This window comes from Marmota flaviventris, chromosome 17 (genome assembly GCF_047511675.1).
Source record: "Marmota flaviventris isolate mMarFla1 chromosome 17, mMarFla1.hap1, whole genome shotgun sequence".
NCBI lineage: Eukaryota > Metazoa > Chordata > Mammalia > Rodentia > Sciuridae > Marmota > Marmota flaviventris.
This window is the reverse complement of record NC_092514.1, coordinates 33906245-33930798: the sequence shown is the minus strand read 5'-3', so window position 1 is coordinate 33930798 and position 24554 is coordinate 33906245. Positions and strand designations below refer to the sequence as shown.

The 24554-nt window shown below is 36.2% G+C and overlaps 1 protein-coding gene across 5 annotated transcripts in view; it reads right to left on the bottom strand.

Annotated features, from left to right (window-relative positions):
* Nucleotides 1-24554, bottom strand: part of Ssh2 (slingshot protein phosphatase 2) — a 267844-nt gene that overhangs the window by 113851 nt on the left and 129439 nt on the right. For 2 of the 5 annotated variants that reach the window (XM_071603874.1, XM_071603875.1), the window contains exon 1: nucleotides 6788-7114. The exons of 2 other annotated variants lie outside the window; for them this stretch is intronic. In XM_071603874.1, the coding sequence (XP_071459975.1) occupies nucleotides 6788-6915 (128 nt within the window). In that variant the 5' untranslated portion in view covers nucleotides 6916-7114. Of the gene's footprint in view, nucleotides 1-6087; nucleotides 6739-6787; nucleotides 7115-24554 lie in introns of those variants that run through there. One more of the 5 variants, XM_071603878.1, reaches the window with a different exon arrangement.

Sequence of the window (24554 nt, the reverse complement as noted above, 5' to 3'; positions counted from 1 at the left end):
GACAAAGAAAGCACTAAAGAGTCAACAAATATTTGAGACAAATGCAAAACATTAAATATTAGTAAACCAAATCTAGCGGGATATTAAATAAATACAAAGAGAGTGTAGCTCATGATTCAACTTTAGCAACTCAATATGTCAGAACGTTACTAGAAAAGGGAAAAATTTTATTTTAATAAATGTCAGGAGTATTTAATGAAATCCAAAAACTATATCGAATTTAAAATCTTTGTAGATTAGCAACGGTATAAAATGCCCTCAACTTGACAAATGATCTCTAGCATGAAGTATACTTATTTACAAAACATAAAAACATTCCTTTTACAATGGAGAACAAGACAAAGCTCATTTGATAGAGCGCTTGACTGGTATGCATGAAGGCCTTGGGTTCAATCCTAGCACCACACACACAAAAAAAAAAAAAGAAAAGAAAGAAAGAAAAAAAATATGTATATGATTTATAGTCAGGTAAGAGCTCAGCAAGGTGGTCTGATAAAAAAGCAAATGTGAAAAGCCACATTGGCAATGGCTTAATTAGAAAATGGTATGAATCATTCCCTAACCCTAACCCTAACCACAAAAACTTTATAAAATGAAAATGTCCATGAATATACCGAATACAGAATGTATTTCCTACCATGTGAGGAAAACTAGAAAAAGTTAAACGAAGGACATTGAAAAAGCAATGAATAAAATACACACCATGTTTCTCAGTGGGAAGGCTCATTTCATAAAGCTGTTAATTCTTTCCAAAATGCATTCAGTAAAATATCAATCAAAATTTCAATAGGATTTTTAAAAGTCAAGCTGATTCTAAGACTTACCTAGAAAATAAAAATAGCTAAGACATTAAAACAACAACAACAACAATGATGTAGCTCTTGCCATTAAAAGGTATCAAAATATCTACTAAATCTGTAAGTAAAAATGGCATTATATTGCTGTTTGTCTGTTTAGTAGTGGGACTGAACAACTGGCACTCTACCACAGAGCTATATCCCCAGTCCTTTTTATTTTTTGAGTGAGGGTCTCCCTAAGTTGCTTGTTAAGTTACTGAGGTTGGCCTGGAATTAGTACCCTCCTGAGTCACTGGTATTACAGATATGCACCACTAAGCCCAGTGTGGTATTGGTATATAAACAGAAAAAATCAGCAACATAATTTGAGGATACAAAAGCAGATACCAAATATCTAAAAGAATTTTTTTTCTTTTTTTTAACAGGGAAAAGGATATTGGAAATTTAACCGAGGGGTGCTCTACCACTGAGCTACATCTCCAGCCCTTTTATGAGATAGGGTCTTGCTAAAGTGCTCCAGCTAGCCTCAACCTTGTGATCCTTCTCCTACCTTTGGAATCCCTCTGATTATGGTCATGTGCCATAGCAACATTTATAAGAATTTAATATATAATATATGTGGTATTTAAAATTAGTGAAGTAAAAATAGATTAAAATACATGGTATTTGAATAACTTACAAACTATTTTGGAAAAAAATGTTAAGTTCAATTCGTACCTAATAGTATAAACAAAAATAATTTACAGATGTTTTAAAGAGCAAATATTTAAAAATTTAAATGTAATTGAAAAAATATATAATACTACATTCATAATCCTGGGAGTGGATAAGGATTTTTTTAAAGCAAGATACAAAACTCTGAAACCATAAGCTAAAATACTAACAGATTTGACTATACAAAAATTTAAAACTTTTATATGAAATGCTAGATTAAAATGCAAGCAATAAGCGGCTAGGGTTGTAATTCAATGCTAGAGAGCTTGCCTAGCATGAGTGAGGCACTGGGGTTGATCCTCAGCATCACGTAAAAATAAATACATTAAAAAAAAGGTATTGTATCTACAACTAAAAAAAAATTTTTTTAAAAGGCAAGCAATAGGGGCTGTGGTTGTGGCTCAGCAGTAGAGGGCTCGCCTAGCATGTGCGCGGCCCTTGGTTCGATCCTTAGTACCACATAAAATAAATAAAGGTATTGTGTCCAACTACAACTAAAAAATAAATATTAAAAAAAGGCAAGCAATAAGACAGGAAAAGTATTTTTGTCTTGTATTCACAATATACAAAGAATATAAAAAAGATAACAAGGGAGTGCATCTATCTCAGTGGTAGAGCACTTGCCTAGCATACATGAGGCCCTGGATTTAATCCAAAGGAAGGAAGAAGAAAAATACCAATACAAAAGTGATCAGAAGTACAAAAAACATGCAAATCACAGATTAAAAATGAAAAAAGACCAATAATAATATAAAGAAATGCTAAACCTCAATAGTAATAAGGGAATTATAAATGAAGTATTTAAGAATAGGGATTCTGGGCTGGAATTGTGGCTCAAGTTGTGGCTCTCGCCTACCATGCATGAAGTACTGGGTTCGATCCTCAGCACCACATAAAAATAAAGATATTGTGTCCACCTATAACTAAAAAAATAAATATTAAAAAAAGAATAGGGGCTCTAGAGTTAGACTATGTTTGCATACTGGCTATATAATTTTAAATTTATAGGTTACTTAACATCTCTGTGTCTCTCACCTGTAATTGAGGATATTAAACTCATAAGATTACTAAGACAGGAGAATGAGATAATATGCATAGTGCTCAAAACAGTATCTCTCAGAGAATAAGAGCTCAGTAAAAAATTAGATGCTAGTTAATATTGTTATTACTATTACTAGAGTTGATAAAGATATAGGGAAAGACTGAATATCCAGGGGGCGCTTAACTACTGAGCTACATCCCCAGCCCTTTTTTATATTTTATTTAGAGACTCTCGCTGAGTTGCTAAGTACCTCGCTAATCTGATGAGGCTGGCTTTGAACTCCTGATCCTCCTGCTTCAGCCTCAGGAGTTGTTGCAGCCTTTTTTTATTTTAAGCAGGGTCTGGCTAAGTTACCTAGGACCTTGCTCAATTGCTGAGGCTGGCCTTGAACTTGTGATCCTCCTGCCCCAGGCTCCTAAATTGCTGGGACCAGAGGTGTGTGCCATTGCACCAGGCTAAGGTACACTCTTATATATAGCTAGTAAAACAAATTGGCAAAGACTTTTTAAAGAGCAATATGGCAGTATTCGTCAAAATTTTAACATATACATAATATTGAATGAAGAAATTCCACTGCTAGAAATTTATAAAAAAAAAAATGTTCAAGGGGCTGAGATTATACCTCAGTGGTAAAGCATTTGCCTAGCACAAACGAAGCCATGGGTTCCCTCCCGAGTAACACACAAAGAAACACACACACACATTCATACATAAAGACACAGAGATACACATACACAAAGATACACATATTAGGACTTTAAGCACAGCATGTAAGAGTTCAGGATACTGAGAAGGGAAAATGCTGGTTCTAGTTTCAGTTCTACCAATAGTAAGCCATGTAGCTCTGTGCAAATTACTTCATCATTATGATTTCTCTAGTTAATTGCCCTATAAAATGTGGATGATGACTTGCCCAATCTACCTCAGAGGAATACTTTAAAAGGGTAGTGGTCCCCAGACCAGCATCATGAACAATATCTAGGAACAAGTCTCTATCCATACCCAAATTGCAGAATCAGAAACTCTGGGGGCTGCAGGCAGCAATTTGTGTTTTAACAAGCCCTCCAGGTAATTCTGTGCAAGCTTAAATTTGGAGAAGAGCACTTGTGAATTTACTTGGACAACTACAAAATTAAACTGAAAGAGCACTAGTATTATTACTAAAACAAAACAACATGAAAGGGAATATTTTGCAAAACTATCTCAATATGCTTCTCTATTATTGAGCTTACTTAGAAAGCACAAACGTACAGGTAGGAAGTCAAATTCACTTACGAAAACAAATAAATAAATACAATTACTTTAGGTCAAGGATGAAAAACACAAGGTAACAAATCAGTGTCTCAAGTGCCCAACTTCTGAGATTTTTTTTTCTTTTTGACACTGGGTCTTACTCTGTTGCTCTGGCTGATGAACTTGTGATCCTCCCCAACTTCCAGGTGATTATAGGTGTAAGCCACTGTGACTGGCAAGTTCCAAGATTTTTTTTTCTTTTTCTTTTTTTTGTACTAAGAATTGAAACCTGGGGTGTTTTACATTGAGCCACATCCCCTGAATTGCTGAGGCTGGCCTTGAATTTGTAATCCTCCTGCTTTAGCCTCCTAAGTCCCTGGGATTTGGGGTATGAACCACATTGCTTGGCCCTAATAATTTTTTTAATGATGATGACCTGGGCAACACTATAAATGTCATATAAACATGACATCTAAAGTTATACTAATAAATAGTTTCAAAATGAATTTCATAGCAAGAAGCAGCCCCCCAAAAGACAAAAATATTCTGAAACACTAGCATGCATGAGGCCCTGGGTTCAATCCCTAGAACCGAACCAAACACACACACACACACACACACACTTTTTTAACTGTCAATAAATATTCATGAGATTTATTACTTTAATCACATAGTCTATGGCATTAAGTACTTTCACAATGTGCTACCACTGCCACTATTTACCCCCAAATTTTTTCATCTTCCCCAAATGAAACTTTGTACTTATACCCTCTCCATTAGCTCCAAAACCACCATTCTATTTTCTTGTCTCTGAATTTGACTATTCTAGGTAACATATATGAATGGAATTATACACTGTCTGTCCTTTTGTGTCTGGTTTATTTCACTTAGAATAATGCCTTCAAAGTTCATTCCTGTTGTAACATGTATCAGAATTTCCTTTTTTATAAAGCTGAATAATATTCCATTATATGTATATATCATATTTTATTCACCCATTCGGCCATCCTTGGACACCTGGGATGTTTCCACTACTTTTTAAAATTTATTTACTTATTTGCCATATTAGGGACCGAACACAGGAGAATGCTCTTCCACTGAGCTACATCCCAGCTCTTTTTATTTCATTTCAAGACAAGGTCTTGCTAAATTGCCTATGCTGGCCTTGAACTTTGCGATCATCCTGCCTTAGCCTCCTGAGTAGCTGTAGTTGGGATTACAGGCCAGCACCACCATGCCTGGAACTTTAAAAAAAAAAAAAAAAAAAAAAAAAAAAAACTTTAAAAAGTATTGTTAACAGGGGCTGGGGATGTGGCTCAAGCGGTAGCCCGCTCGCCTGGCATGCGTGCAGCCCGGGTTCGATCCTCAGCACCACATACAAACAAAGATGTTGTGTCCGCCGAAAACTAAAAAATAAATATTAAAAAAATTTTTTAAAAAAAGTATTGTTAACAGATTTCTTTGAGATTGGTTATTCACTCCTTTCCTTCTCTTTCACCCCACTCCCACCCCTTTTAAAGGAAAAATGAGATTTATTTTATTGTACAGAAGGCAGTAAAAAAATCACTTTTTTCCTTTTGCATATGCTAATTTTGGGGGGGGCATCAGGAAAAAAGCTGAAATTCAAATGAATTTATTTGGGAGGACAAGACAGATAATTAAAATAATAAATTAGGTGTAAGATATCTAAAAATCACTTTACATGCTATTATACAGACTTTTAGTGAGTGAAGGATAATGGAAAGTTTCTGTTGGGACAATAAGAAGAAAAAAAAGAGTCCTTCAGGAAGGAGGGGGACAGTAGCCTCACTTAAGTGCTGGGAGCATAGAAAAATCTCAGCAGGTGACTCCTCTGAAGACACTCTGGAGTGCCAATACACTAACGCTGACCAAAGTGCTGCTATCTAAAGTAACCTTAAACCACTCTACTGGTTTAAGGATGTAACTTGAATAGGTGGTGTTCCTCTACTTTGAGCTTTATAACTGTGAGCTGAAATTAACCGCAAGCATTAGCACACACTGTCAGTTCCCACAAATAGCTAAACCACAACGGAAGGGAATGACAACTCTAGAGACTTCAAAAACAGCCAGGGTGGCAGCGCACACCTGCAAAGAATCCCAGTGACTGGGGAGGCTGAGGCAGGAGCATCGAAAGTTCAAGGCCAACCTGGGCAAGTTTTAGGACCCAGTCTCAAAATAAAAATAAAGAAGGGCAGGTCAGTGGGGGTGCACGGCTGGGTTCAATCCCAAGTACCGTGCGTGAGCACGTACGTGTACACACACACACACACACACACACACCTCTCAGAGGAACCAACCAGTGACGGTTTAAAGATGCACATGAATCCTGAACTTCGGTGAGTCAAAGAACGCATCCAGGCTTGAGTAATCCTCTTCCCCAGTTATTAGCACGTACTAGTAAAAAGGGCAATAAAAGAAAAACAGCCAAACTACCGAAAACTAGTTTTCTAAAAGAATTCTAATGTACAACCACTGGGGTCAAAGAATGAACTGCCTTTTTTTGTGTGTGGACCATCTGTAGCAGAAACTTAGTCTCGCACAAATTTACTTTAAACAAACAAAACCGGCCACTACGGGAGGTTTGTCACCAACTGGACTGAGCAAGTCCCTGAGTTTCCGGCCGGTTATTCCGACTCTACCACCTCCTTATCCCCAACTACCAGGTGCCTTACGGCTAGGCTGTCACTCGGTCACCACAGACTTCTTTGGGACTACCCCACTTTCAGCTTCCCTCAAAGTTCTACAAAATTCTCCCAAAGGATTCTTTCACCCAACCCCATTCCGGGACACTATTGTCTCCAAGAGTAACCCAACACTTCCACCCGTCGCTCAACTCCCGGATGCGCAAGACCTCCGAGCACTCAGGCTGTGCTTTCGCCCTCCCTAGTTAGTTCGCTCCCCAGAATGCTGGGGAAAGCAGCGGCTGAAAAGCAAACTTTCCGAGCGTTCGCGGCGGCGCAAGGGCGCGCGTCGGACTCACAGCTGGTTGATGGCGTTTTGCGAGATGACCGCGTTGGCGGAGAAATAAGGGATCATGTCGGGGCCACAGAGGCTGCAGGTGCAGGCTGGGGGCGCCTTACTCTCGTGGACCAAAGTGCTCAGGGTCATGGGACCGACTCAAGGCGCACAGCTCTGCATGGTGTCCCCTCCACTGGGCTTGAGTTGGACTCCGCCGAGCCAGAAAAGCTGGCTCCAAGCGGCTGAGCTGGGCCCACCAGGTTGCTTGGAGGCCGCCGCCGAAGCCCTGGGGCTCGGCTGTGGAGTCTAGGCTGCTGGGCTCAGCCAGCAACCTGCCTCCACCCGCGTCCGGGGCGGGGCCCCTGGGCGAAGGCGGGGCGGATGGTGGGAGGGCCCTGAGAGAGCCGGGAGGGTCGGCCTGGCCGGCGCCCCTCCCCGGAGGTCACTGCACCCACGTGGATCCCGCAGCGTGCGCCTCAGGGCCTGCCCTACAAGTAGCCGCCCCAACACACTGCTGCTTGGGTGCAGGATTGTAGCAAGCCGGGGATGTGTGAGAAAGGCTCACTTTTCTGTAAGGGGCAGTGTTTCTACAGAAAAGTCCTGCTTCTTCGCCAGCTCCATGCATTCATTGTAGCTCAAACAAATCAATTTTTTTGGAATAATCTTAAAAATTTTAAAAGCTATACATTCATAAATGAAACAAATACTTATCAATGGCTTTCTATGAGCTGGGAGAAATTCAGAGATAAATTTTTAACTAAACGTTGAAATTATGGTGGGGAAAAAAGAAAATGCTATCTTACTCTGTAGATAACCCTTGGAAATAAATTTAACCCATTAGGTACCATTGTCTTGTATATAATTGTAAACTTGAGGCTTAATGGATAAAGAGGACTTTTCTTGTCATCCCTCATAGAGATTGTAGCTGCACAAATGAATTACTTGTGGACATTTTAAAAAATAGCTATGCCCAGACTGAACCTTAGAACAAATCAGAATTTTTTGAGGACGGGATTTTATTTTATCTCTGAGAGGGTAATGTAGGGAGCCTCTGTGGCCCCATATACTTATGTATATTTGAATTTTTCACAACAGACATGTATTTCTGGATCATTCACATAATTTTATTTTTAGAAGGCCTAATAGGGTCCAATTGAACCAAACCAAACTTTCTATTTGAGGATGGGATTTAAATATCAATATTTTCAAAGCTCCCTCTCTCCTGGGCTGGTGATTCCATCCTGTAACCATAGCTGAGAAGGCAGGCTAGAGATTATATCCTCACTTTTCAGACATGGAAACATTCAGGGTCCAGGCAGTTTAATAAATGAGGTCACTTGGACAAGAACCCAGGTTTTATGACTCCTGATTTAGAACTGTTACCACCAAAAGGTATTCTCTGATGCCTTTACAGGCTTAAGTCTTTACTATGTTTCTTCAAACTCACTGAGCAGTGCCTTTCATCTGACCAGCAACCAGCTCTTTGTAAAATGAGACTCTTCTCTCTCTCCTGCATGCAATGTAGTGGCATACAAAAAGGGTGGGCACAGTGCAGGTACTCAATAATTAGCTCTCTTATCTCTTGCACTTCCAGTCTCATGATGCTAGAGCAAATATTTTCAGGCATCAGTAATTTTAGCATTTCTGAATACTTGACTAAAATAAATATCAATGAAGCTGCTTTAGGAACCCAAAAGCCAAAAGTGTGTGTGTGTGTACTAGGGATTGAACCCAGGAGCACTTTACCACAAAGACACATCCCCAGCCCTTTTTATTTTTTTGAGAAAGGGTCTAAGTTACTCCGGCTACCCTTGAACTTGGAATTCTCCTGCCTCAGTCTCCCCAGGAAATAGAATCACTATTATGCCTGTTCAGAAATTAACATTTTTTTAAAAAAAGTCTTCACTAACCAATTAGAAATGAGTCACTTTAAGACTAAAAATTCTGCAATCAAGAAAAAAAATCTTTGTTTTATATAAAGGTTCAGTCTCTTTTTCTGTGGGAAAATTTGGCAATTTTCAAAATATTAGTTGAGAAATAATCTAAATTAGCTGGGGATATAGCTCAGATGGTAGAGTGCTTGCCTCACATGTACAAGGCCCTTGGTTCAATCCCTGGCACTACAAAAAAAATAAAAATAAATAAATTAAATAAAACAAAACAATAATCTTTAAAAAAACTACATGTGTGCATATGTGTACATGTATATATGGGTGTGTTTGTATGACAGAAATCAGAATCACTCTTTTGTTAATCAATCTTTCCATAAAACTTAAACTTAGTTGCTAAGACACTGAAAGACCCAAACATTGCAAACTCATGCTGTAAAGAAATATATGTTTCCTAGAGATCAGGTAATAGAATATCACCAGATGGTAAGTGAAGAGTTAATGGAAGGTCCAGATCTTGGAGTTTCATTATCTTCATCCATCTCTAGGAAGGAAAATATCTGAAAGATTTATTCAGGCTGTGTCAGCAGGCACCCAAATGGCAATGTAAGAAAAAAAATCTGCTGATACACCCCAAAATAAACTGCTTAAAATATCTGGCAAACTTGCCAGTTTGAAACTTCTTCCAGGCTATAACTTATGACAGTCTCCTCCTATGATTTAAAAAAAAAAAAGGCAGCAGCACTTTAGAACAGCAATGTTAAGGTAAGACCAGTTCTTTTCATGACACTCAGAGGTGGGATTTTATTGAAGTCAACACTAAATAATGCCCTTTAAGAAAAATGATGACATGGTAATCATCTCTGTCTGGAAAAGAATTCAGCAGGAAATATATCTTATTCAACTCTAACCTGTCTCTTGCATTTTAACATGCTAGCAATACATTTCATAGATATCAATTTCTTAAATATGCTTGTCTTTTATAAAAAGGCTCCTATAGTGATTTCCCCAAAGTGCACAGTCCTCAAAAGACCTCTATTAGTGCCTATTCAGGTAAGGATACCATGTTAATGCCTCCATCCAGGCCTTTACAAAAGCCTTTCAAAGTTAAACTCTCACTTTGAACTGTAATATAGGAAATTGATAAAGTGCTAGAAAATGCCTCTTGGTTTTTTAAGAAAAAAATCTTTGCAAAATGGGACACATTTAAGGAAATGGTTCTTTCTGTGACTGTTTTTAAAAGTTGGACAAATTCCATTTCTTTTCATGGTCCGCAGTGTCAAAATGCCAATCAATTCAGTTCAGCTCAATTTAATCCTCTAGGCTCCACTGTTAAAAAACAAGACTCTAGGGAGCAAGCTCTCTATACCCAAGCATTTAGGAATTTAAAAATTATTCTAAATTAGATTGAGCAGCATTCAATAAATTAAGCTAGTTTTCTACTCCATATGGAGTCAGAAGGGACTTTTCTATTAAAAAAGAAAGAAAAAAAAATGTTTGCACAAAGGCCCTGAGGAAAATTTGTTGCATTTCTTTACACTTTCACTGAGATGGAAGATTTAAAATGAAAAAGTAACAGATGACTCTTGTATCCATTAGTTACTTCCATTACTATGTATACATTCATAAGGTATATACCGAACACTGGAAACTCAACATGCTGATGTAACTGTATTCCAGAAGAGACCTGACAATGTGATGAAGGATGTAGACATGCTTTTGCTGCTGACAAAATTTCATCATAGGTAAATCATTTGAACTGATGCCAAAAGCAGTGGGCTAGAAACCAGAGTACATAAATTCTAGTTCTAACATGGTCACTTAATAAACTGAGACTTTGGCCAAGTCACTTAACTTTATCTGTAAAAGGGTTAATAAAACCCTAGGAAATAACCCAAGAGCTGTGCTTCTCAGATTCAGGAACATTAGAGAAAGTATTCTCATCTAATCTAAATATCCTGATAAATTCATTTAGTCCACTTTAAGATAACAGTCACTTAATTTAAAGCAATAGAATGGGCAGTTTAAAACCCTGGACTTGAAATTAATAGGCTAGGTTTGAATCCTGGTGTCACCATTAGGTGTGAATTTTGAAATTATTCAATTTGTGACATTATACCTAATTTATAAAGTTATTCTAAAGAGTTGATATATATGTGTATGTGTGTATGCATGTATGTATATATGCATATATGCATATACACACAGATGTATGTTTGTGTGTATATACATATACGTACGTGTGTGTGTGTGTGTGTGTATTTCTTTCTATCCTAAAAGAGAGCCTGGCACAAAAATCTACCCTCTGGTCTTAATATCTGACAATCTAAATTAACACCCACTATGCGCCTTAGTTTTTTCACTGAGAAAATGAAAATATTGGATTAGAGATGATCCTCTATGTTCTTTTCCACAAATCTGAAAAATACCTAAAGTAAGTGGCATGAAAAAATGGCAGTGACTGTGATATCAGAAAATCTAGATACTAACTACTTTGTTCACAGGCAAACCTTAATCTGTCCCAGCCCTAGTTTCTTTACTCTAAAACTAGGGGTGGTAATGTTTACTTTACAGGCTTAAGATATACAGACGAAAGTTCTCTGTGAACAAGACAACACCAAGGTTTCACTATGAAGTATCATCATCCATAAATTGCTCCATCAGCTTTAAGTAATAGTTGCATTTGTTTTGTTTTTTAATCTTTTTATTACCCAAGAATTGAAGAATGAGGGAAAACTGAAATACATACAAACTTCCCTTATGTACCATTGTTTTCATCTAGGAAGTCTTTACTATTCTCTTTCCCAGGTGGTTAATGCATTAACTATTGCAACCTAAGTAATGTGAAATCTTCAGTGCTTATTCTACTTGCATTTTTAAGCTCTTAAATAATAGCTTTAATTTATATAACTTTATTTTAAAAATACATGGGCATAAGAAAAAATGATTATACCATTCAGAGGACCTATTTGTGTTTTTTTGTTTTCTCTAAGGGCTTGATCTAATTACAATATAAATCGTAATTAATCCCAAGTGTCAAAAGGGAGAAAACGAACACTTAAAAAGTTACAAAACAAAAAGCCTGTTACCTAGAGTAACACAACATTCTGTCTCCTGTTAATCTGTAAAATGCTAGGATAAAACTCTCAAGATAATACCCATATTTTCAAATTTGTTGCCCAGACAACACCAGAGGTAAGAGGTATCTTACTACTCTTAGTCAAAGGCACTCTTCATACAATACAACAAACCAAACTCTAAACTAAGGCTCTTAAAACTTGAAGGCAATCATGTTTTTGCAATCACCATGTGGCTGTTTTTTTCTTTTCTTTTTTTTTAGAGTATCTGACAAGAGTTTTAAACACGAGTTGAACAATGTCACTGAGCCTTTACAATCATTTCCATAGATGTTTCCACCATAAGAGCAATGGGGAACACTGAAAAGATCTGTGTATCAACTCCAAGAGAGCAGAACTAACTCTAAGGCATTCATCCCCCATGGTCTTAACCACCATATGTTCCTGTAGGAAAAGATGTTGAAATGCTGCTTTCTTCAGATTACAAAAGCCCCACATTCTATTGTTTAGTTAAAATAATAGGCATTTATAGATCACTTTTCACATCCAACACACTTTACAAAACATTTAACTATTTAGTTCCCACTCTCTTTTCATTTTGTTCCTTTTGTTTGTTTTTTGTGGTACTGGGGATTGAACCCAGGGCCTTGCACATGCTAGGCAAACATTCTACCACTGAGCCACATTCCCAACCTAATGTTTTATTTTATTAAACTGGTTTTTAAAAATAAATAAAAGTAATATATGCTGAATGATTAAGTCCCCCCCACACACCCCCTATCACAAAGGTAAGATGAAAGCCACTCTTCCCATCCTTCTTACTGGGTGATTAATATTTTCAGAAAATTTCCTCACATATGCAAACATCAGTATATTGTAACTGTATTGTAAGAAACACACATAGAATTATATTACACATATTATTCTACTTCTCCCCCTACCCCACCACCTATCACTATATTGTAAATATTTTTTCCATGGTTATATGAATCTACCATGATATATATATATATGGTATGGTCAATGGACTTTATTAATTTATATGTGGTACTGAAAATAGAACTCAGTGCCTCACGCATGCTAGGCAAGCGCTCTATTCTATTGTAAGATCATATATAATTTATTCAAACATTCCTCTACTGATAGACCATTTAAGTTGTGTTCAGTCTTTGCTAGTACATAAAATATCTAGTGAGGCACTCTACCACTGAGCCATACTCCAATCCTTTTTACACATTTTTTATGTATACATGTGAATATACTTTTTGGATGGATACCTAGAAGTGGAGTTGGCAGTTAGTTTAAAATATTTCAGACACAGGCTGGGTGTGCTGGTGAACACCTGTAATCCCTATGACTCAGGAGGCTGAGGAAGGAGAGGATCACAAGTTCAAAACCAGCCCAGCAACTTAGCAACATCCTAAGTAACTCAGTCAAAGAATAAAAAAGAATAAAGAATAAAAATATTTTATTCTCAAATAAAGAATAAAATATTTTATTCTCAAAGAATAAAAAAGACTAGGGATATAGCTCAGTGATAGAGCACTCCTGGTTTAATCCATAGGGCTGAAAAATGAATGAGTAAATATTTTAAAAGTCCCCCCCACCCCCTATTAAAAGGAGAGATGTGGCTTAGTGGTAGAGTATCCCTGGGTTCCATCCCCACTAACAAAACAACAACAAAAACCAAAAACAAACAAAATAAAACCACTTTTTCAAAACATGATCATAAGATTTGGTAGATATTGTCAAATTGTTCTCCTAAAGAGTTTAGTTTTTTATTTTCCTATGAAATCAAATTGTTTATTCCTGCCCCATGATTTACTGAATTAACTCAGGGCCCAAGATCCTCCTTTATATCACATGTTTTACATATTACATTAAAAACTATATAGATAGATATGCACATCTATATATAATAAATATGCTATAGAAATTAGAAAAATAAACTAACTTATAAAGAAAAATATTAGAAGAACTATATCACAAATTACTGATTCCAAAGAATCACTTAGACATAACTAAATATATGTAATATTTAAACTAATTTGAAGATAATATAATTAAAAAAATATTTTTAGTTGTAGATGGACATAGTATATTTATTTGTTTGTTTATGATGTGCTGAGAATCAAACCTAGTGTCTCACATGTGCTAGGCAAGTGTTCTATCACTGAGACACAACCCTGGCCCATGAAGATATTATAATTTTGAATTCATAAGCTATTTTAAGATCTCTTTAATGCTAATATTGTACTATACAGGTAAACGAGTCAAATAATGGCCTAATGTCAATAATATCTTAGAATCGGGTGAGACAGAAAAATTGGAAGTGAATTTGGGAGTAACAACAATAACAAAAAAATGGAGGTTGGAAAGGTGGATAAGATCTCAAAAAACAACACAATAACTGATAAACTAATAATTAATGAGCCAACATTCACTGTGTGCCAAGTGCTCTATTAAGACTTTACATATACTATCTCACTTAATTCTCATAAACAACCCTAGATTGTATTATTATCTCTGTGAGACTCAGAGAGGTTAAATAATTTGCCCAAGCTTATATAGCTGTATTTCAAGCTGAGTTACTTATTCTTGCTCCAAAACCTGATTTCCTTTTTCTTTTGGTACTGGGATTGAACTCAGGGTTGAGGTACATCCCCACACTTTTTTTTTTTTTTTGGAGACAGGGTCTTGCCAAGTTGCTGCTGAGGCTGGCCTTGAACTTATGATTGTCCTGCCTCAGCTTCCCAAGTAGCTGAGATGTGTGTGCCACTGTGCCAGGTAGAAACCGCTTTCTGAACCAGTATTCTACATTGTCTTCATGATGATGGAGGTTCATTAGAGAATAGGTTAAACCTATTTGCAACAGGAAGAACTTTTGGGGACCTTGAACACCTACTTTAATGTACCTGATATTTTCTCCTCCACAACATCCTACATAAAGAAGGCATTTAATCTATTTGTGGATAATGATGATATATCACCATCCTATTTGATGTTTAAAATAAACCTACTATTGGTCAGGTATTATCATTCCTTGATACAATTAAAGATGAAAAAAACTAACATCTAGTTGATAAGAAGCCCAGACTGTAAATTCAGATGAATTCAATTCATCATTGACAGATTAACTGAATTCTGACAAATCAAATCCTAAATACCTGTATGCTAGACAATTTGCCAAATGCTCATTACAAATGAATACGAGCTAAACATGTTTATTTTATTCCTCACTCAAACTCCCAAATAATTTCTTATTCCCTTTCAGATTAACTTCAATCTCTTCCCTCAAGTTTTCAGATCCTCTAAAATTCGAATCCTGCCATACTCCAGTCATTATGGTGTATAACCCTTAACTTCATCCCCTCTAAACACTTTTTACCCATTCTCCTGAAACTAATTTTTGCTACACTTACATAGTTTCTATCCAGTCTTCCACATCCAAGTCTCATTCTCTGTGTTCAGACTATTCCCTCTCTGTGACCACTTTTATCCAGCCTTTCAAATTCTTATCTGTATTTTAAGGTGTAAGTTTCATTCTCAGCTCTACAGTGTTTTCACATCCAACCTCACTTGATTCTTATTAAAATCCTATGAGAGCTAGCTCTGATTATCAGCTTCACTTTAAAGATGAGGGAACTGAGGCTCAAAAGTTAAGGGATCTATCCAACTTACAGTAGAATTGATTCAGCCCTTTCACAAGATGTTTAGTACTATGCAGTTTGTTTAGAATGGTTAAGTTTACAGGCCTTGGATGAGCAGCATCATTATCTCTCTAAAACCTTCATGTATCAGCTTTCCGGGCTATATCTCACTTGCCATATCTTTCTTCTCTGAAATCAGGTGAATATGCAAAGTTGCATACTTAGATAATTACACACTTCAACAACCATGTCAAATGTTGAAAGAATTGAAGCACAATATTGATAGTGTGTTTTCTGAATTAGGCAAAACCTAGAAGTATGCAAGTTATGCTCCCCGCACCCCCCTCTTCAGTAATAAGGATTGAACTCAGGGGCATTTTACTATTGAGTTACATCCTGCCCTTCTTATTTTTTATTTTGGGAAAAGGTCTTGCTAAGCAGCCTACACAGGCCCTGAACTTGCAATCCTCCTGCCTGAGCCTCCCAAGTAGCTGGGATTACAGGTGTGTACCACTACTATGCTCAGCTGAAAGTTATGATTCTTAATCCTTACTAGAAAGAGGGTACTTTGTATAATTTTTCAGCTCTTACATCAGCTGAGAAAAGAATGGTTTTGGGGTTGAGGTTGTGGCTCAGTGGTAGAGTGTTTGCCTAGCATGTGTAAGGCACTGGGTTCGGTCCTCAGCACCACATTTAAAAAAAAGTAAATGAGGGATTGTGGCTCAGTGGCACAGCACTCGCCTACCATGTGTGAGGGACTGGGTTTGATCCTCAGCACCACATAAAAATAAAGATATTGTGTCCACCTATAATTAAAAAATAAATATTAATTAAAAATAAGTGAATTTAAAAAAAATTAAAAGAAATTTTTTTAAAGATATGGTTTTGTCAGATTCTATTCATCCACCTCAGCTGGAAAAGCTAGGTAAACAATGGATCTCCTCCAGCTCCCCCCTGTATTTGGGATTGAACCCAGGGCCTTATGCATGCTAGGAAAATGGTCTACCACTAAGCTACATTCCCAGTCCTTTTTATTTACTTTATAAATAAAACAACATGATGGTCTACCACTAAGCTACATTCCCAGTCCTTTTTATTTATTTATAAATAAAACAACATGAATGATGAGCTTGCATCATTCCTGCCTCAGCCTCCATTATAGCTGGGATTATAGGCATATGCCCAGCAATCTTTCTTTAATGTAAAATTCATTTAAAAAATTATAGCTGATAAAGCACTAAAATTGACTTTTTAAAGTTTCTTAAGGATTATATGTAAAATACATATAGATGGGCAGGCAAATTTTTCTTAAATAAAAGCTTAATAGTACAGGAAGAAATAGATGGGTAGATAGTGACAAACCCAATATAGTAAATGTTAATCATAGAAGGGGGGGTGTATTTGGGTGTTTATTACACAATTCTTCAAACTCATCTGCATGTTTTAAATTTTTTATAATAAATGCTGGAAAAACAACAAAAATCTCAATTTCATATTCTGCCTAAAAAAAACTGAGTGGGGAAGGGTGTTAACTGGCTTCCAATGGTTAAGGATCTAGTATATGAACAGAAAACAATAATTAGGCTTGATGGTGTAATTTCAGCTTAAGCTCTTGCATTATATTGTCAAACAAAAAGAGAAAAGCCTAGTTCCTTTAGTTCCATAGTCACTTCTGGAAAGCTATTATTTCAGATTTTACTTTTCTATCCTTTTCTGTAAAATTCATGAAATGACTAAGTCCATAGGTGGAAAATTGTTTATGGCTGATGAGCATCCCTAATAAAATTAGTATGTTAAATAATTTTAGTCATTTAAATTATTTAAAAATAATTACATAAGTGTTATATCACAACAGAGCTGGGCCTGGTGGCTAAGGCAGGATATGGTAAGTTTTTCTTGTTGTTTTTAAATTTTTTATTTGTTCTTTTTAGTTGTACATGACAGTAGAATGTATTTTGACATATCAAACATACATGGAGGGGCTGGGGCTGGAGCTCAGGGGTAGAGTGGTTGCCCAGCACGTGTGAGGCGCTGGGTTCGATTCTCAGCATCACATAAAATAAATAAATAAATAAAATAAAGGTATTGAGTCCATCTACAACTAAAAAAAAAAATTTCAGAAGCATCCATGGAGTATAACTTCCCATTCTTTAAATTTTTTTTTTCAGTTGTAGATGAAACAATACCTCTATTTTATTTGTTTATTTTTATGTGGCACCTGGGATGGAACGTAGTGCCTCACGAATGCTAGGGAAGGACTCTACCACTAAGCCACAATCCCGGCCCTAACTTCCCATTCTTGTGGTAGTATGTGGTGTGGAGTTTCACTTGTTGTGGATTCATATATGAACATTGGAAAGTTATGTCGGATTCATTCTACTGTCTTTCCTATTTCCATCCCCCTCCCTTCCCTTCATTCCCCTTTGTCTAATCCAGTGAATTTCTATTCTCCCTCCAACTTCCTTATTGTGAGTTAACAGAGGATGGCAAGTTTGTAGTCAGTTGTCTCGAAAAAGTTTTTTAAAAAGGTTAGTGCTAAAGTGCCCCTGGGTTCAATCCCCAGTACCAAATAAAGTTATATTACAAGGCTTTTTATTAATTGAATGTCTTTGGTCTTATTCTCAGGTCAGTTTGTAGAAGAGTACTAAGATGAGTTAAGTTTGTAAGAATATAATAAAAAGCCTTTAAAAACTTTTAAAAGCATCTCTTTTTTTTTTTTTTTTAAATATTTATTTATTTATTTTTTTAGTTCTCTGCGGACACAACATCTTTGTTTGTATGTGGTGCTGAGGATCGAACCCGGGCCGCACCCATGCCAGGCGAGCACGCTACCGCTTGAGCCACATCCCCAGCCCCAAAAAAGCATCTCTTATAATTATTTAATATACTCATTTTATTAGGAATGCTCATCAACCAAAAGTAGTTTTCTGGTTTGGGGCTTAAATCATGGTGATATGGGTATTAGAAGCAAATTAGTTAGACAATCCTACTTTGCCTACTACTTGAGGTATTTTCATATTTGTATACTAATTAAATCTTAAATAGTATTTTTCTCTTAGTGGCATTTTAAAATTACCACATTACAGATATTATATTATTAACTGTGAAGTATTTTACCCTTAAGCAGTCTAATTTAGGGGTATTTTCATAGTTTTATAAGTAACAGATTCAGATAAACCCAAGCTGGAATGCTGTTTCAATTATAGCACACAAACTCCCAAAAGAAGTTCTCCAAGGAAAAGGATTGTTTTAGGTTAAGAATAGTAGCCCCAGCTGGGTTTGGTGATGTATACCTGTAATCCCAGTGATTGGGCTGAGGAAGGAGGCTTCCAAGTTTGAGGCCAGCCTCAGCAACTTAGTGAGGCCCTAAGCAACTTAGCAATACCCTGTCTCAAAGTAAAAAAAAAATTAAAAATATAAAAAAATATGTGGAAATGTAGCTCAATGGTAAAGCGCCCCTGGGTTTAATCCCCAGTACCAAAACAAAACAAAACCAGCTCCACTTTGAGAAAGGAGAGATAGTATCCCCTCAAGGAAAAAAAATTTTAAAGAAAAATTACCTATTAAATTAAAATTCAACTTGGACATCAATTATTCTAAAAACAGAACAATCAGGGAGACTTATTGAAATAATTGTCAAAAATAAAGTCCTTAGTGAAATTTTATTGATTTAAAACCCACTTTTAATTATAGACTTTTTCACATAATAGAAAATAAATTTTGGGCTTTGAGTGAGAACCTAGTGTTAGATTTAGCTAACACTAAAGAAATTACAATTACATAAACTTATTTCTTCTTACTTTATTCTCAGGAGGTAATTTATTCTAGATATTATTAAAACATGTGGATGGCTAAACAGTCAATGAAATTCTAATAAAAACACAGCTCTCCCCACAACAATGTATTCTGAAGCTTTTTATAGTTGTATGTAATCTAAAGTGACACCCAAGTACACATTAAAATTTAATTCTCTTAAAAAGAAGTTCTACTGCTAAAAAAATAAATAAAAAAGCAACAAACACACAAATATCTATATTTGAGCTAGAAGATAACCTTTTTTTGTACAAATGCAGTCTCTTTAAAAAGCATTTTAATTTCACAGCCCTATTATCTCCTAAGGGCCATACTGGTATTGGACAATAGTGGGTGATAATGCTTGATAGATGTGTAAAATCAAACATTTTAAACCCTCACCTCTGAAGGAATTAAAATTTTACTCTGCATCAAAAAACAAAACAATGTTTTCCCCCAAGGACCCTTGTTTTTAATCTAGAGGAAGGGCAGCTTTTGTCAGTCAAAATAAAACATTAACTATGAAAGAAGTGCTGCTGATATTTTTACACAGGCAAACATACTAGAATAAATACAAGAAGCTAAAGAAAACTGTAATAATAAAAAAGACTAGGAAACAGAATATTGAAGTTCTTACATTGAACCTTGAAAATAGGGCTTTCAAAATCCTTTCCAAAGATAAGTTAATATTTTGACATATACTATATTTATTAGTTATACCAGATTGGTTAACATAGGTATTCCAAAATAGTGAGTGCCAACTCTGCCAGGCTTTGGGTTAGTGTGAGGCATTCAAAGAAGTATGAGAATATATAATATTTTATATATATTAAACAGATCATACTAAGTAGGGAAGATAGATGAGATACATGAAAAAATGGCCCACCAAATACCTTATGTTCTCTGTGAATGGCATGAACTTTACAAGTCTACATTTACAGACGTTCCTTCTCTCATTACTACCCAAAAGTGCTTGGCTAATGCATTATTCAAAACCCCTTCTATAAGGAATGTCAAGCTGATGGTGGTTCTTAGTTATTATTCAATAACATTTATTGAGCATTTATCATGTATTAAGCACTATCCCAAACTATGTAAATAAGCATACTGCCATAGTAGCAGAGATGTTCTTCCCTAACAGGTTACTCCTCTCTAGTATGACCATACACTGCTACTTCTGCTAATTAAACTGTACGCTTAAAAAATTTGATTGTTTCAAAACTGTTGATGCCCATTGCACTTCTTACTATAACTGCATACTTTAATTAACTATTTGTAAAATTTAACTATTATGTAAGACCATTACATGAGTATAAAAATAAGTCATTTCTACAAAAATTAATATGAACGCTTTTGAGAAGGACACTTACTTTAAAAATTGCTACTGAATTTACATGTGGCTAAGAGGATTACAGACTGTAGGAAAATCCTACGTTTCTCAAAGGATTCTGGAGTCAATGCTTTTTACAAACAACTATACATTCTCACTCTTAAGAAATCAAATTTGGAAATTAAAGACAACGTACTTATTATGGGTGTGGATTATGCAAGGAAGTTAAGGAATCAGATGATATGTAAATCAGGACAATCCCACTGACTCCTCGAAAATTTTAATTCTAAAATCTAGGTTCTTCCGCAATACTCAAAAGTACTCAATGAAGGTTTATATGGTGAAATGAATGAAGCAAAAACTCTCCAATGGAGGTGACAAAAGAGGTTTTAAAGGGTGAATGGAAAGGGAAACAGACATTTTTAAAGACTGTAGGAAAGGGGCTGGGGCTGTAGCTCAGTGGCAGTTCTTTCCTAGCATGTATGAGGCACTGGGTTCAATTCTCAGTACCAAATAAAAATAAACAAATAAAATAAAGGCATGCTGTTCATCTACAACTATAAACAAACAGAAAGAAGGAAGGAAGGAAGGAAGGAAAAAGAGAGAGAGAGAGAGAGAGGGAGGGAGGGAGGGAGGAAGAAAGAAAGAAAGGGAGAGAGAAAGAGAGAGAGAGAGAGAAAGTAGGAAAGGCTTTAGAGTTGAGTGCACCAAAATTTGAATCTGGGTTTTGTGCTATATGATTTGGGTATCACTAATCTCTTTTGAGTCTCATCCTCCACATTTATAAAATGAGCCATAATAATTTCCTAGGACTACTGTAAGAACTGAGATCATGAACTTAATATATTAATTTGATGCTTAAAGGCATATGGTTACATTAACTTTGAGATTTTGAAGAGAAAGAGGAAAGTTTTGCAATTTTAAAAAAACATACATATATTTTAAGTAACCCCTTCTGCCCTTAATGATTCTATAATTAGAGAATTAAAGTCCTTTATGAAGCTTCTGACATAAGTATTGCCACTAAAATAAACTCTAAACCATATTATAGTTTCTCAAATTTGATTAAGATATGTTTTGACAAATGGTAGAGAAAGCTCAGATAATAAAGCCTGCAGTATTACCACAGAATAAAAGGATCAGTCAGTCCAAACCCACCTTAAACCTGACGTCTACTGTTCCTACTTAAATGTTTGTTCAAGAAGTTATTTTCATTAATTTAAAATAGTTTATCTGCACTAATTCCTAAACATCTATAATCATTTTCATTTCTTTAAATTTTTCTTTTTTATCAGTAAAGGATTCAGAGGCAGAAGTGTAATGGTTGAACATGGGGGTGGGGAGAGTCAGGGATGAATACAATGTTTTTGTTTTTGATTTTGAGAGAGAGAGAGAGAGAGAGAGAGAATTTTTTAATATTTATTTTTTAGTTTTCGGCAGACACAACATCTTTCTTTGTATGTGGTGCTGAGGATCGAACCCGGGCCACACGCATGCCAGGTGAGCGCGCTACTGCTTGGGCCACATCCCCAGCCCTGAATACAATGTTTTTTGAATGCAACAGATGGTGGAGTCACTAATAGGAAGAGGAAAAAACTTTGGAAGAGAAACTTGCTGAATATAATAGAGATCTTATAGAGATTGTAGGCAGTTAGAAATAAGGGTTTGAAGCTAAAAAAGAAATGTGAGGTATATCATTCAGTTTGAGAGTTCTTGGCACATGGGCATAAAGAATGAAGAGGATGAAGTCACCCAGGTAAAATATACAGAACAGGGGAGGGGAAAATGAGCACCCTTAAACTTGAATGCAAAGTTAAGCTAAATGTACACTGAGGAAAATGTTGAATATTCATCACATTTTCACATAATTCCAAGTTCCCCAAAAGGTTGAAAATTTCCCTTTATATTTTAAAGTAAAAGAAAGACAATCATGGCTCCCTGGAAAAAAGTAACTTTAAGAAGATGGACACGGGAAGAATTGCTGGTGAAAACAACTGAGGTGATGAGCAGATGATATAAGGAAAATCAGCAAAGGAAGTCAGTATACAGAGAAGAAAAGTCAATAGTGTCATTTAAGGAGACTAAAAAATATTCACTGGAGATCTTAACAGGACAGTAGTTTGAGAAGTTGGTTGAAGCGTGAAATTTTAAAACGAGGCAATAAAAACAGGCTGTCCATGGGCTGGGGTTGTGGCTCAGCAGTAGAGTGCTCACCTAGCATGCGTGAGACCCTGGGTTTGATCCTCAGGACCACACATGAATAAATAAAATAAATGTATTGTGTCCAACTACAAGTAAAAAATAAATATTTAAGAAAAACAGGATGTCCTTTCAAGAAATCAAAATAAAATTATAGATTGAGGTGAAAACAATGTCATGGAATCATGTTTTTAAATTATATTTTAAAGTTGGGCATGGTGGCACTTGCTTGTAATCCCAGCAACTTGGGAGGCTAAGGCAGGAGGATTCTAAGTTCTAGGCCAGCCTGGGCAACTTAGTGAAACCCTTAAAACTTGGTGATCCTTGTTTCAAAAGAACAACTACAACAAAAGGACTGGAAACCAAACTGAACTGAACCAAACTAAAAAAGTAATTTCAATGATTACATGTTTTAGTCCTTAAGAAGAGGGACAGTTAGGGAGTTAGGGACAGGGCTATAGCTCAATAGTAGAGCAACTGCCTAGCACATGTGAAATCCTGGGATTGATCTCTAGCTATGCAAAAAAAAAAAAAAAAAAAAAAGGAGTGGGGACAGTTAGAATAGCAAAAGGCTAGCCTGCCAGGTATATTTTAACTTACTGGAAAACAGCTTTAACCTTTATATTAACAATGCCGCCCCCCCTTTTTTTTTGGCCAGGAGTGGTGAGCAGGCCTATTATCATAACAACTTAGGAAGATGAGGCAGAAGGATTGCAAACTGGAGTCTAGCCTGACTAACTTAATAAAAAATAAATTTAAAAAGGACTGAGAATGTAGCTCAGTGGTAAAGAAACCCTGGGTTCAATCCCCAGTACCACAAAAACAAAATAAAACAAAACAATCACCAAAAAGCCCTGCCTCTTTTCAAAATTTTTAAAAAACGAAGTACTAAGATATAGTGATTTTTAAGGTTTCTGAAATATGTACCATGAAGTTGTTACAAAGTTATAATCCTAACTGTGGAAGAACTCAGTATAATCACAAAAAAAGGAGTAACAATGGCTATTGGTTGTTGTATTACAACAGACACTTCACTTTTATTTCTCTCCTCATGAAAAACTAAAATATTCTTGTTCCTACAAGACAGTGAAGAAAATGGGCTCCAGGAGGCTACAAATACAGTTTCCTAATACCTGTAAACAGATGAATAGGTTTTTTTTTGTTTTAAAATCTTTGTACTGGGGTTGAACCCATGGGCACTTTACCACTGAGCTATATCCCCAGTCCCTTCTATTTTTTAATTTCAGACAGGGTCTTGCCAAGGCTGGCCTAAAACTTGCAATCCTTCTGCCTTGGCTTCCGAGTCACTGGGATTAGAGGCATGGGCAACAGTGCCAGGTTGGGAAGTACAGTTCTTTAATGCATTTCTTCTACAGAAAGTTTCTGAGTGTCTTCTAACTGCAAGGATTCAAGGACACGATTATGAACGTGACAAAAGACTGTCTCTGCCCTCACACTTTTCATGAGTGGCAAGAATAAACAAGCAATGTGTAACAACAGTGTTGAAAGTACTATGAAAGGAAAGCATAAGTTCTGTTAGAGCACTGAGGTGAGGATTTTTCCACTGAATAGTAAGGATTTCTATAAACAAAAAATGGCTCACAACCAATTGTGTGTTTTAAAGAACTTTGAAACTTTCTGACCTTTTGTTTGGTGCTTCACCACAACAGCTGTTTTTTTTTTTTTAATATTTTATTTTTTTAGTTTTCGGCGGACACAACATCTTTGTTTGTACGTGGTGCTGAGGATCAAACCCAGGCTGCACGCAAGCCAGGTGAGCATGCTACCACTTGAGCCACATCCCCAGCCCCCGACAACAGATGTTTTAGAATTAGATTAAGTAATTGATAAC